The 14,778-nt window shown below is 40.8% G+C and overlaps 1 protein-coding gene across 2 annotated transcripts in view; it reads left to right on the top strand.

The window, feature by feature from the left end:
* Window positions 1-4,031: 4,031 nt before the first annotated feature.
* LOC138630276 (voltage-dependent calcium channel subunit alpha-2/delta-4-like) overlaps window positions 4,032-14,778 on the top strand; it is a 69,501-nt gene continuing 58,754 nt past the window's right edge. For both annotated transcript variants that reach the window (XM_069714508.1, XM_069714507.1), the window contains exon 1: window positions 4,032-4,707. In XM_069714508.1, coding sequence (XP_069570609.1) covers window positions 4,583-4,707 — 125 coding nt within the window. In that variant the 5' untranslated portion in view covers window positions 4,032-4,582. The remainder of the gene's footprint in view (window positions 4,708-14,778) is intronic.

The raw sequence follows: 14,778 nt of genomic DNA, 5'->3' as shown, positions 1-14,778 counted from the left end.
GCGGTGATGGTGGTGCTGCGGTGATGGTGGTGCTGCGGTGGTGGTGGTGCTGCGGTGATGGTGGTGCTGCGGTGGTGGTGGTGCTGCGGTGGTGGTGATGGTGGTACTGCGGTGATGGTGATGGTGCTGCGGTGGTGGTGGTGCTGCGGTGGTGGTGGTGCTGCGGTGATGGTGGTGCTGCGGTGGTGGTGGTGCTGCGGTGGTGGTGATGGTGGTACTGCGGTGGTGGTGATGGTGTTGCTGCGGTGATGGTGGTGGTGGTGGTGCTGCGGTGGTGGTGGTGGTGGTGCTGCAGTGATGGTGGTGCTGCGGTGGTGGTGATGGTGCTGCGGTGATGGTGGTACTGCGGTGGTGGTGGTGCTGCGGTGGTGGTGGTGCTGCGGTGGTGGTGATGGTGCTGCGGTGATGGTGGTGCTGCGGTGGTGGTGGTGCTGCGGTGGTGGTGATGGTGGTACTGCGGTGGTGGTGGTGCTGCGGTGGTGGTGGTGCTGCGGTGGTGGTGATGGTGGTGCTGCGGTGGTGGTGATGGTGGTGCTGCGGTGGTGGTGATGGTGGTGATGGTGGTGCTGCGGTGGTGGTGGTGCTGCGGTGGTGGTGATGGTGGTGCTGCGGTGGTGGTGATGGTGGTGCTGCGGCGCTGCGGAGACACACATATAACTGAGCCGCAGCTGTACAGAGCATGACAGGTAACACAAACACGGCCTGAGAAGCTCCTCCCCCCTCTGAAACGTGGTGGTATCCTGTTTTAATGCCTCTCAGCCACGACAATCATCGATGGAACGATGATTTCTGAATCGTACCAGAGAATTTTAAAGGCATATTTCTGTCGGGGAACTGAATCTGAAGATAAAGACTCCAAACACACTGAAGAGTGGAAAACAAGACAAAAGGTAACGTTTTGGGATGACCAAATCAAACTCCTGAGACCTGAAGAACTAAGCAGGACTTCTTATTGGGATGCATCGCCATGGTAACGAAACCTGCACACCGAACCTTCTCCGAAGCTGAGCGATAACAGGTCAACACATATAAAAAGCCAGTATTTAATCATTATTTTTAGTTTATTTCCTGTTTTATTTTGTTTTTTCGCCCTCTGCTCTCGCTTCATGAATCTTGACTTCCTGTCCTCGTGTCTGATCACCTACCTGCTCCCTGATGTCTCCTTGTGTCCAGATGTCCTCCTGCATACTCAGTCAGCGTGTTTCTGTCAGTGTGATAGTTCATCGTGTTCGTCCTTCCAGCTGTAATAACCAGTGTAAAAGTTGAGTTTCTAAGTTCTTGACCTTTTAGCAGCAGCTGACTCGACTGGTCTCCACTGAAGTATGGAGAACTTCTTGTGATGAATTAACTGTGCTCTCATTGTAACCGACTTTTACTGAAGTTGAAGTTGGACCTGCTCGTATTATTCTCCTACACAGAACCTCAGAGTCAGTCAGCAGGTAACATGGACACATTTGGGCAAATTTACCAGCTACTTCTGTTTTAATTTACTAACAGTGTTTCCATTACAGTTTGTCCACCAGCTAACACTGACAACTTTATTAGTATGTCCCACTCTGAGCTACAATTCAATTCATTTTAAGTAATAATAATGCTAATTTAAATCTCCAATAACTTTGAAATTGATATTTACATTCATATGTTGACAAGTGAGATTCTTTAGCCTGTCGATATGAAAGTGAGAAGCAGGACTCCATCAAATCCATCTTTTTTTTTTATACAAAAACAAGAGACTACAGAGGTGGACACAATAATGTGAACACCAAACAACAGTCTGAAAAACATATCTGACCTCTTCAGAGCTTCTACTGTTTACTTCACTTCAATTCTTGTTTTAGTTATTTTAGTTTTCCATGCTGAAGTCTTTATAATGTCAACTGCTCCTGATTTAGATTTTTGATTTAAGTTGTAGAGTGACAGTGGAGACATTTGTTGTGAGTTTGGTCCTCACTTTTCAAAGTAATCATGGTTTGAAGGTTAAAAACAATTCAAATGAATTTAATTTCAGGTTTAGTGAAGGTTTGGAGTTCTGCAGAGGAAGCTGGTATTTAAGTGTCCAGTCACTAGTTGTATGGTACACCTTCTCACACTAGAGGGAGCTGTTGGCTCATTATTCTGCAGGTTTCCCGCCACACTCTTTAATGCATGTTTGTATATATTAAATACAGAATGTGAATTATGGAGCTACTTTAATGTAATTATCATTTATTATTGTCATCATCCTCATGAAGGGTGAAAAGTCATAATTCATGTTTTATATTCTTGAAGATTGTTCCACATGTGATTTGATTTGCTGATTTGTTGTGACGGTGCATTTGATTTATGATGCTCATTGAAGCCGGTGTGGATGTGACGATGCAGCGAAGGCATCTCCTCTGACTCTCTGATCTATTGATCACTCGGTGGTTATTCTTGTGACTCTGATCAATATTTAATGTGAGTTTGAAACCTGTGAAACCACCGAACTGCTGCCAGCCGACGTGTCCTTACAGTTCAGAGTGATTTCTACACACGATAACTTTACTTTAAGTCATTTTCACATGAATGAAGATGAAGTAAGAAGGTGGATGATGTGGAGATCTGACAGCTGCTGTATTAACATGAACGGCATTAAATAACGTGTACATATTATCTACGAGGTCAAAGCGCCTGTGTGAAGGTTAAGTGCTAAAAAAAAAAAAAAAGTTACAGCAATCTTAATGTGGAGATCAGGATGGAAACAATGTCGAGGATGAACTGAAGCTTCAGACTGACTCAGATTTCAGATGCAGTGAATACGAGGAGGTCAAACTGTTTATGACACACGATCAATAGCCCGGAGCACTAATTATTAAAAGTCTTCACATTTCTTTTTGTTGTACTTTGTAGGAAGATTTTTGGCACTCAACCTGTTGAGGATTTCCTTTTTTGAAATCCAACATACGAGCATTCAGACTCTTTGAAGCAGGAAAGTCTCCGGAGCGGCTGCAGGTTGAGTTCCTGACTTTGGGTGATGCTTCACTGTATTTACTGAGTTTTTCAAAGCATATTAATCAAATATGATTTTAATGATAATTAAAATCTGACAAGGTAATCAATATTTACCGTAGTTTTCATGTTTGTTTTAACTGCAGTTTATGGTGTTTCATCCTGCAGACTGAAACCTGGTCGGCGTTTGGTTGAGCTTCATAACTTGAGTTCACATCCGGCTGCTCCTCTGAACCGGGTACTGACCTCAGATCTGCAGCTCTTCTCAGATTAACATGAATCAAACAGACGATGAGAATAATTGATGTGTAATTAGTATGAACATTGGAGTGTGTGTTGTTTTGAAGTTGGTTGGTTTTTATTTAAGATGCTTTATTGAATTTATGTTATAATACAATTTCAATAAGAACAAATACAACAGAAAGGAACATGATATGAACAAAACATTGTCACGCTATAGGGGGGATATATACATACAAAAATATAAATATACATAAAGTATATTCATACAAAACTCTTCAGGCTGATACATTTTTAATGCTTTTTGTTTAAGAGCTGGTTGAATCAAGTGAATATCTTTCGTAAACTCTGTTGAAGGCTTCTTACCTGAAAATTTACATTTATGGATTTATGGCCAATATCATCATTTCTGTTCATTGAGGAGATCAAACGAGACAGTGGTTGGTTATTGTTATTAATAAGCTCATTGTGTGTGTGTGTGTGTGTGTGTGTGTGTGTGTGTGTGTGTGTGTGTGTGTGTGTGTGTGTGTGTGTGTGTGTGTGTGTGTGTGTGTGTGTGTGTGTGTGTGTGTGTGTGTGTGTCTCCCCCCTTTCTCTCTGTTTGAGGAGCCGAACTGAACCTCTGTTTTTTTCCTCCTCTGGCAGCTCTGATTGGTTGCAGGAGAGTCTATCTCCAGAAATTGCTCTAATCCTCTTAGGTAAAACAGAGCCCTCATCCAATCCCCTACTGCAATCCCCCCCACCCCACCCATCTCTCCTCCCTCCTCCCTCTGTCTCTCTCTTCCAGGGGGAAGAAGAGTTTTTAATCCAAGTGGATTATGTCGTAAATTGGGTGACAGTGGAGGCGAGCGGCTGCAAAATCTGCTGCAGACTGCCAGCTGTATGTCTTCCTAAATAACTACAGGGGGGAGAAATGAACCCACTTATTGGTTCTGGTTACACGATTAGGAACCTAGAGGAACCACGAGAAACATGGAGGAACCTGGACCAGAGGGAACTTATTCATCAGGGTTTTTCTTCAGAGTCTCCGTGATGGATTTCTAACTTCCTGTGTTTCTTCTTTTTCTTCTTCTTGGACGAGGACCACATCTCTCTCCTCCTTCAGTTTGTCTCCGACGACCTGGACGATGGTCTTCTGTAAGTTTCTGTGAGGAGAACGAGAGGCTACAAAGTCAAACAGAGAGAAGATGCCGGCAGCAGCACGCGTTCATGCCGACATGACGGAGAGCGTTCGGCGTCCAAAGACTGTTAGCGTCGTCGTTTTCTGTCTTTAGCCAACATGAGGAAACCGTTTCCCACAAACTTGTTATCATCCTCTTGAACTTTCAGAGCAGGTCCCAGTTTGTGAAACTGCCTTCAAAATTTTAGGACCTGGATGTTCGGACCTGAGGGCGGCAGGATGGACGGCAGGACACCGAGAAGCAGGAACCTCCTGACGTTCCTGGGATTTCTCTGTTTTTGGATTACAGCTCAGGCTCAGATGAAAATCCCCCCAGAGACGTAAGTGTCCGTCCTTCCTTCGCTTGTCCTGTCGGTCTCCTCTCGTCTACCTGATGTCATCAAATCGATTATCACGGCTTGAAATGGCAGTTGTTGTTTTTTTTAGGGCTGCAACAAGCGTTCAGGTTCTTCACTTTAGAAACGTTTCTCCAAACTTCAGCCTGGTGTGTTTGATATCTTTGGAAAAGTTTGGATCTTCACTACAACAAACTGCAAAGTTTCTTTTCATTTGAACAATGTTTGGTTGGTAGTTTTAAAAGTGGTTCATAACTCTGAAACTAAAATCTGAGGAATCTGTCCTCTTACATATTCCCAATATTGATATTTGCATCAGGCTGTTCATCTTCTTTCTCAAAGTAGTCGTAGGTTCATTAAACTTTCCAACTGATTGTGTTTCTGCTTCGTCAACAGTCACTTCAGCTGGTCGAGCAGCGGGATTTCAAGCATAATGTTGTGTCGCTTTTTGAAAAATTAAAATGGATGAGAAGCTTATAGAAAAATTCTGATTCCAGGTAAATGAAGCTTCAGTCACCGAACTCCCAGAATGCACTTTGTTTTCATGAAGGTCCTGAAGGAACAACTCCGAATTGCATACTTCTTTTTACTTTCAGTACGTACTGCAGCTCTCACAAAGTATGTACTGTTGCATGTAGTATGTAACTATTGGCACATACTACTTCATCATAAAACTTCGCCTTGACCTTTGACCTTCTTGGTCGTATCCGTCGCGGTGTGTGACGCCATATTTGAAGTACAAAGAAAAAGGATGCAACGAGTGCGCTTCCTTTTAATGCCTCTTCTTGTTGTTCATTTTGTTGGCGGAGCATCAGCGCCACCAACTGTCTCTGCAGCTTCGTCCATGTGACGTATCTTCCGCTGCAAAGGATTGTGGGTCAGAACAGTCAGAGTATCACGCTCGACAGGATACGACCAGATGTTGTAGGACATCCTGAAACTTTTGGTATCCTACGTTTAACATACTATTAAATCTTTTTCTGGCATACTGAATAGTGTGTTAGTACGAATACTGGAACACAGTGTGTGTGTGTGTGTGTGTGTGTGTGTGTGTGTGTGTGTGTGTGTGTGTGTGTGTGTGTGTGTGTGTGTGTGTGTGTGTGTGTGTGTGTGTGTGTGTGTGTGTGTGTGTGTGTGTGTGTGTGTGTGTGTGTGTGTGTGTGTGTGTGTGTGTGTGTGTGTGTGTGTGTGTGTGTGTGTGTGTGTGTGTGTGTGTGTGTGTGTGTGTGTGTGTGTGTGTGTGTGTGTGTGTGTGTGTGTGTGTGTGTGTCGGCAGGCTGCAGTTTCCCCTCAGGACTCACTGAAATCTGCTCTGAGTCAGAACGAGAAGTCTGATTATTCCAGGGATCATTCTTATATCTGCGATCTAATCTAACATTGACCACCGGCTTAAAAACACGTCAAACCTTGAACCCTAATTCCACTTTAAACCCAAACACAGTCACAAGTTCACGAGCAGCTCTGACCGTGTGCCTGTTGTTCAGGGTGCACACGACTTCTGCGTTTGTGTTGCTGGGCTGAGATCGCTGGCCAATCACAACCCTCCAATGAAAGCTAACTTTATTTAAGGTTAATGATAAGTTATGAGCACGATGATGTTGTTGGTTATAGTGTGGTATTACTAATGCATTAACACTGATAATAACTGCTGCTCTGCAGAAAGCAGGCTGTCTGTTTTTTCCTGGAAAGCATTAACGTTAGAATTCGTGAGACGGACGGAGAAACAGGAGCACTCAGTTGAATTATATTTTTAATGCAGTCAGCAAGAATTTATTCTCCACTCGATTCAAAGAAACGTTGACACATTATTGTGGTGGTTTGGTCAGACAATGTGGGCGTTTCTTTAGCGTTTCACTGTGAACTTTAGAACAGCTGTTTTAAAACAAGCCTGACAACAAGTGGCATTTAAACCATATGTGACCCATTTTTAGTTTATTTCTCTCCACATACATTATTTATTAAATATATAACACAATACTGTCAGCTCTTTGTCCACAATATCAGACGGGGAGAAAAAAACAAACCTTACTTTACTGACCAATTTGGCGTTTTCTCTTTTCCAAATAATCCAGCTACGTAATCATGCTTTAGTCAAATAAAATCACACATTTCCTACCACAGAAATATGAATGTAACACGATGTTCACTAGAATCTGTCGTACAGTACGCATACACAGAACATAAGCAGAATTTATTGCAGTGATGTGGTCCAACGAACCACACTTCTGGAAGTTCTGTTACCAGCGATGTAATCCATTAAATCACAAACGATTCTCTGACAAACGATCAAATCAGCGTATGTCTGAGAACTCCTACAGATTTATATATTTTTTTGACGTCAACCGAACATAAGCACGTCAAAGTGAAGCGTCTGCAGGATAAGTCCGTCGGTGGCGGGTGACTGAGCCCCGCACACGTCCAGGATGTAGATAGCAGTTAGCAGTTCACAGGATGGCTGCTAACGACAGAGGGATCTACAGGCGGCTACTTACCGTGTTTACCATCTGTCAGAGTCGGAAACAAGGATCTGAAATGATTCAGGGTTTATTTAGAAAAATTTGTGTTGGAGGCTCGCAGAGCTGGTCCCAACGCAAAGTCCTTCCAGCAGAACTTTACACAGAGAAACCCAACAATTCAGCAAGTCCCATGTGAGCTAGGAGGGAAAAACTCCTCTTTAAGGGAGAAAAACCTCCAACAGAGGGAAGAAAAACTCCCTTTAACAGGAAGAAACCTCCGACAGAACCAGGATCAGAGGTGGAGAACATCTGTTAACAGAACCAGGATCAGAGGTGGGCGGAGCATCTGTTAACAGAACCAGGATCAGAGGTGGGCGGAGCATCTGTTAACAGAACCAGTATCAGAGGTGGGCGGAGCATCTGAGGGGGAGCAGAGAGAGAAAAGAACAGCATAGAGATCCAAAACGTGAACTGTTGGTGGGGCCGACAATCACAGAGCAAAAACTATTGGAGTGAAAAAGCATGAAGTTAATGAGATGTAACAACACAGGTGAAGAGTTAGCAAACATCCAAATACGCATATTAAATAAGCAACAATTATCCTTCAAACAAACAGACAAAAAATAGGTTTAATTAGAAATGTTCAAAAAGAGATGGTTAATAAGACGCATCAGTTAAACAAGTTTAAATCAGAAGTATCACGATGAGCTGCTGCACACTGATTTAAAGGGATTCACACCGAGAGTTGAGCACATTTACTCTGAAATACATCCAGCTAACAGCACATTGTGGCTTTTCCTTTCTATTTCTACTGAAGTTGAAGGTTTAGAAGCAACAGACACCAGCTGGACTACATTTTGCAGATTGTAACTTTATTTTAATGTGATTTAATGAGTACATCTTAAACATGTAGTGTAACTGACTTTACGTGACCTCTTTGCAAATGAGCGGCTGCAGCTGCTTTACTTGTGCCTACAACTGGTATTCGGTCGTGTTGTTGTGGTTTCTAATGCTCACCTCATTACCATGAACCTGTCAGCTCCCTGCAGCTGCAGCTTCCTTGAGGACACACACACACACACACACACACACACACACACACACACACACACACACACACACACACACACACACACACACACACTCCTCCATCACCGTCTGTGGGTCAGCTGGCCGCCGGCCACTGGCCACGCCCCTTCGGCCCGGTCACCTTCCCCCCTGACCCACATCCACCACCTGACCGACTGCCTCAGGCCTGAGCACACTCATGATTCAAACACAAACCACAAAACTGCAAATCCGCCTCATCTGTTCTGACGTGGAGCTGAAGAGACGTGACTTTGTGTCCGTGACAGCGAAACGCCGTCACCGAGTTAACGAGGGAAGATACTGGTTTGTTTTGTTTCTTGTTCTCTAACGAACCTCTCATCCTTCATGATATCCTTGACGATTTCACAACTCTCGAAAGATCAATTTAAAAATCTAATTTTTTTTGTAAAGCTGTGGGAAGTTCTTGCATGTTTTTGCTTCGCCAATCAGACTGCTGAAATCATTGACAACGTCTTTTCTGCACAACAACAACAACAACAACAACAGCCCATTACTCCGTGTTTAGTTGAATTTCCTGAGGTTAATGATAAAGAGTTAGTTAGGGTTGTTTGTCTCGGGGTTGTTTGAGGTACTTTTCCGTACTCGGTGAACTGCCTGCAGTCGATTGGAGGTCAGCACGTCACTAGTTTGGAGAAGCAGCCAGCTGTAAAGGCATGAAAATGAAACAAAAAGTATTTTAGGTGTTTAAACAAAGACCCAGCTCTAAAAAAAAAATCAACATCAGTTTCACTGTATTTAAAATATTTTCACCGCTTTATGTTGCCATCAGAAAACCATCTCTGGAAATGTTATATTTTACTCGCTTCAAAGCCACCAGACTCCTTTAACAAAAACCTTGACTTCATGCGAAGTGGGAAAATGTGTCTTTTTTTATTGTGGCAGCAGAGAGCACTAATGTTGGTTGATCGTCCACATTTCATCTGTCTGGTTTTCTCCTCACAACTTTTGAAAAGCGTCTTTCATGGTTTTTATACATGTATTTCAGACTCGCTGCTCATCAGCTGGAGCTGAAAAACAGATTTATCTTTTTAAGCAAATGGTGCTTCATGAGATTTACTGGATGAGGAAGAAATATCTTAATCCTTCATGATACTGAAGATATTATGACTTTCTCAAAATACCTTACCTGTGACTTTTACTTTGTCAGGTTTCTGTCTGTTATTTCTGACACAGGATTTAAATTGCTGTGGCTTAAATCACTGCATGTCCCTGTGTGACCTTCTTTCAGTGGGTTAAAATCTCCAAAAATAGATGATGTGCTTCAGTCAGATGACAGCTCACCCTCAACACAGAGCATCAGCTGATTATATTTTGGAGGCGATCTGGATGGAGGATTTATGTTTCGGGCATTTTTAGTTTGAATCAGTGACAGTTGAGAAAAACTGTCTACTCCTTCAAATTAAAAGCTCTGGGCTCCTAATTTTAACCATTTCTAACTGGCCATACTATTGGCATAATACAAGCTTAAAGGTGCTACAAAACCCCATGTGTGTGGAGTCATGCTGGATTTTCCTGACCTTCCATAAGATTATGTTATTTATGGTCACCAGAGATCTGAATGAGACATCCGTGATATGGAAAGACGTATTGACATCACTTTTTTGGACTCCACTTATTGTGGAGAAAAATCCAGAGAAACTCAATTTATCACACCAGTATATGAATAATCGTATCCATTGGCAGCGCCATGACCTTCTGGGCCAAGCCAGTATCACGGAAAAGCGTAAAATAGACACGCTGGTCCATCACGGCAAAACGTGAAATAGCCACGCTTCGGCCTGTCTGCTGGTGAAAGCCCGATGTATGATGTCTCTGAATGGAAATCGCCATCATTTGTCAGATGTGTAAAGTGAAGATTTGCATGGTCACTAGTCAAAAGTGTTTCCTCAGCTTCCAGAGCTAACAGGATATTAATCACGCAGGGGCACTAGAGCCGAGATAAAAAAAAGTACAACTATGGGACGACTATGTTTTGTGAATGAATTTTAATAACTCGTTGATTCAAATACTACATTTGTCTCAAACATTCAAAACATACGTCAACAACTATTGTTACTTTTTTTTCCCCACATTTTTAAAACTTTAAGACAAGACATGAAAAAAGGAGCAAATTAATTGTTTATCAAATGTTTTTAAAATATCGAGAAAATGTTAAATATATGTATCTCAGGAGATACAGACTGTATATTGGAAACGACGGGTCATATTAAAAAACTAAATTATACGAATTTGTGTTTTGCCCATTTAAGGGTTTAACTAAAAGCTTTATTTTATTTCATACACAGTCCCGCCATATACGAGGGCTTTGTTCCAAATGGTGTACATATTATATTAAATATATCTACATATTAAAGTACTCTTCGTGTCACTTGTGAAGTACTTTTAATGTCAACAATGTAGTGTTGTTATGTCTTCATCTCAAATTAATTTAATCATCATGGACCATTAATGGGATTTTGTTGGTCTGTTCTGTTGCACACACATGCACATGTGTTAATTAGTACACACATATTCATAGAGTGGGGAAAAAACCTACACAGCAGAGCTGATACAGCTTCTGAAATTGTATTTAAACTGTATTTATATTTATTTTGTATTTGTTTTTGTGTATATAGTTTGTGTGTGTGTATTTTTTATTTATTGCTCTTATTTATTTATTTTTTCTAAAATAATAATTTTGTGCCTACCTTATTTCATATATCTCATAAGTATTTGTAAATTTATTCATATTGTGTGCACTTTTTTGTCTTCTCTATGCTGCTGTGACAAGTAAATGTCCCCATTGTGGGATTAATGAAGTCAAATCTAATCTAACCTAATCTAAATCTAGTTTTTATACTTTTTTAATGTTTAAAAAAGTTGTTCAAAAAGGTTTTAAAAAACTCTTGTAATATTTTATTTAATAAGATATGTTGATTAAGCTGCTTTAAATCTGTCAAATTTTCACAAAAAAACCTGCCCCGATGTTTCAGTCTGCCAGCAGTCGATACTCCACTGGCTTTCACACTGCACATCAAGAAGTTCATAAGTTTATGAAGAGAGTCAAAGTCACGTTCATGTCTATCTAAAGTCCAGCAAATCATAATTTATGAAGTGAAAACTAAATCTGTCGAGATCTGATGGTCACACACATTTCTTTATTAATTATTGTTTGTGAATTTCTTCCTCTATAAACAACATTTTTCCAGCTCAGGCCTTTTATGATGAAGTCAAACTCGAACCCCTGCCACTCATAATACAATATAATATCTAGTCAAAAGAACAATCAAGACAGATTAATCAATTTATTTAAAAAAAAAAAAAAAAAAAAAAACATGATACAATTTAATAATTTGCACAATTTCTGGTAAAACAACCGCATATTTTCTGATTCTGGAGTTTTGTTGGTTTTCATGGAATATAATGTAAATCATACAAAACACACTTGTAAGTAGGTATGCGTTTGTTTGTTTTTTCAAAAATGTTTGTAGATTTGATCAACTACAGTAATTCATCAATCAGAATCTCAAACTGTTCTCTGGTTCCAGGGTTTAAGAGGAAGTGTTGCTTTTCTGTTGTAGATTATATGTCGTGGTGAAGTGAAGAGTTTTGGTCTGTTGGTCAGAAACAACATTTAGAGAATGTGATTTTGACATTAAATGGTTTATATTTTTGATAATTGATTGATTGATGAAATTACAATCATCAGATTAATCCGTGACAAATAATCTTTAAATTGCTGGCAGATTTACGTCACATTTTTACTGAATATTGTGAAATCCGTTAAGCTCACAATGTATTTTTGAAACATACTCTGTGTGTGTGTGTGTGTGTGTGTGTGTGTGTGTGTGTGTGTGTGTGTGTGTGTGTGTGTGTGTGTGTGTGTGTGTGTGTGTGTGTGTGTGTGTGTGTGCGTGTGCGTGTGTGTGTGTACTCAGAGGATTAATGCCCAGAACAGATGGACCAATAAACTCTTCCCTTCTTCTCCACATGCTGAGTAAAGACAAACACACACACACACACACACACACACACACACACACACACACACACACACACACACACACACACACACACAGTGTGTGAAGTGGTGTGAACTCTGTTGACTTCACACTGTATTCATCCTGTGTTTATTAGTTAGTTAGTTTATTATATTATTTATTAATTATTGACTGAATATTTTGATCTCTTTACTCACAAACATCTGCATTTAAACATTTTCACCCTGCTCCCTATTTTAGACTCAATAGTTTAAAATCTGTGTCTGATGAAAACTTTGTGACTAACTGAAGCTGTTGAATGTGGAGCTGCCATGAATATTAAAGTAATGTATTAGTTTGACAGAAAATCCATCGGTTACAACTATTTTGATCATAAATCTATCAGTCAACTTTGTCATTTTCAAAGCAAAAATGCAAAAACATTTTCCAGCTGCAGTTCCTTAAAGGGAATTTGATCCATTTTTGTGTCGTACATTATGGTAAAATGAATGCATTTATTATTTTGTTGTACATGATGGTAAAATGAATTTATTTAGCTATTGGAGTGTTGGACAAAACAAGACACGTGAAGAACTTATCAAATAAATTCATGAATGAATTATGAATCAAGAAAATAATCTGTATGTTAATCAATCATGAAAATAATCACTGGTTGCAGCCTTGATTGACAGTTAAGTTCACTGTCACTCAAACTGCGCTGCCCTCTGACGGGCCTGTCACACTTTGTTCAGTACTGCAACAACATTTGGGTCAGAAATGCTCTAATTATAACTGTTGTTTGTCAGTTTTTTATTTTTTGTTAGCTCCGCCACCGCCTGCAGCTCTGTGTCGTGCTGTTGTGTTGGTTTTGTGAGTTTGTGCTGAGTAGACACCTGCAGCTCTCTGCTGTGACCCAGATGAACAACAGATTATCTAAATCTCTTTCATCACCGTCATATTTAAGGGCCTTTTTCTGCCATTCACCTCTGCCGAGCCGAGTGTCGCCACGGCAATTTACAGACTTCACAGTGACACATCCAACAAACACAACGCACCGTACATCCACACAGTACAGCTGGTGTACGAGACAGAGGAGGTCGAAGAGGCAGTGTGAGTGTGATGGTGTTGATTGTAGCAATAATAAGCCGGTCAGTTCCTCCCTTGCTGTTGTTAGAAGTTAAGTCAAGATGGGGTTTTTCTTTTGCAGGGACTTATGTCATGCAAGTTCAAATCTGTATGTGTGAAATCCACAGACTGTTTCTAAAAGAGTTCGTAGCTTCAGGTCTGTAAAATGGTTCCGATCCAGAAGTGTCTTCAGCTGCAATACCAGCGAGTGCCACTAGAGGTCGGCTCCAAAAAGCCTCCGGCTCCATAGACTCCCATTCAACTTCTCTCATCAAATCCAAAGTGAATAAAATGTGTCCATCAGTTATCTCGGTGTTGTTAGCTAAAGTCACTCCTTCTTCTTAGTTTTCTGGAGGTCCATCTGAAAATAATCCCTCATTCATTAGAAAAGAAGATTCAAGAAGACCTGTTTTTGGGGGCGTGTCTGTTTGATTGACAGGCCTGTGGTGCAGTCAGGTTACAGCTATCGGTGGGCGGGACGTAGTATCGTCAGGTTTCCGATCAGATCGGTCAGATCCACCGCTGGCTCCTCCCCCAGCTCGTCCAAATATGGTCACTTCCTGCTCCAAACCGCTCCGAACTAACAAGATGGTGACGGACAGAATCTGAACTGGAGGATTCGTAACGTTCATAAACCAATGATGACATCACTGATGGTTGATGACATCACTGATGGTTACCACTTGGTTAATTCATATAAACTGCTCATGTTTTATCGAGCTCGCATGACTTTTTCTGGTTTTGTCATTAAACTTCGAATAGATTCTGCTGTTATGACTCCTCTGTTGTGCAGCTTTTATACTGTATGATAGCAACCAAAAAAATTATGGTTTAATCATAGAAGTGAAAAAGCCTCAAACTCATAACTGCCCCATGATCAATCATCATGTTTGATTTTTATTAGAACAAAATGTCTAAAGATCCTGGCTGCCTCAATTAAACGGGATAATGTGTTGATGAAACGTGCATCAGGTTCACTGTTCACACCTGTGTCTTGTTTTAATGTTCATCTTTTTTAATCCTCAGCTCTCTTGTTCTCCAACCGACACACCTTTTTTCCACAGGGACTGATTTCAGGCTCCAGACTGACTCACTCCTCACGTTTTGCAATTATTTCATGAATCAATGCTTAATTCATATGTTGCATTACTGAACGAGGAGACACAGTTAAGAACATTAGAAACTGTTTTGTAGAAGGAGAATACCGGACATGTTTGTTTTATTTTTCCTAAGAGGTATGTTAATTGTCTTTTGCTGAACATCTGTCTGTTTGCACTTTGTTCCACATTAAACATGATTTACTTGATGTCATATAAGTCTCTCTAGTCTAAATTGAGATCATATCTGATGGTACGATACAAAACTAATGCAGTCTGGAGCCCTGAAATCTGATTACATAAACACGT

This window comes from Brachyistius frenatus, unplaced genomic scaffold, assembly GCF_029030835.1.
Source record: "Brachyistius frenatus isolate BFR_SWC_R1_liver_20210118 unplaced genomic scaffold, ASM2903083v1 Contig_131, whole genome shotgun sequence".
Classification (NCBI taxonomy): Eukaryota; Metazoa; Chordata; class Actinopteri; family Embiotocidae; genus Brachyistius; species Brachyistius frenatus.
This window is presented reverse-complemented; position numbering and strand designations above follow the sequence as displayed.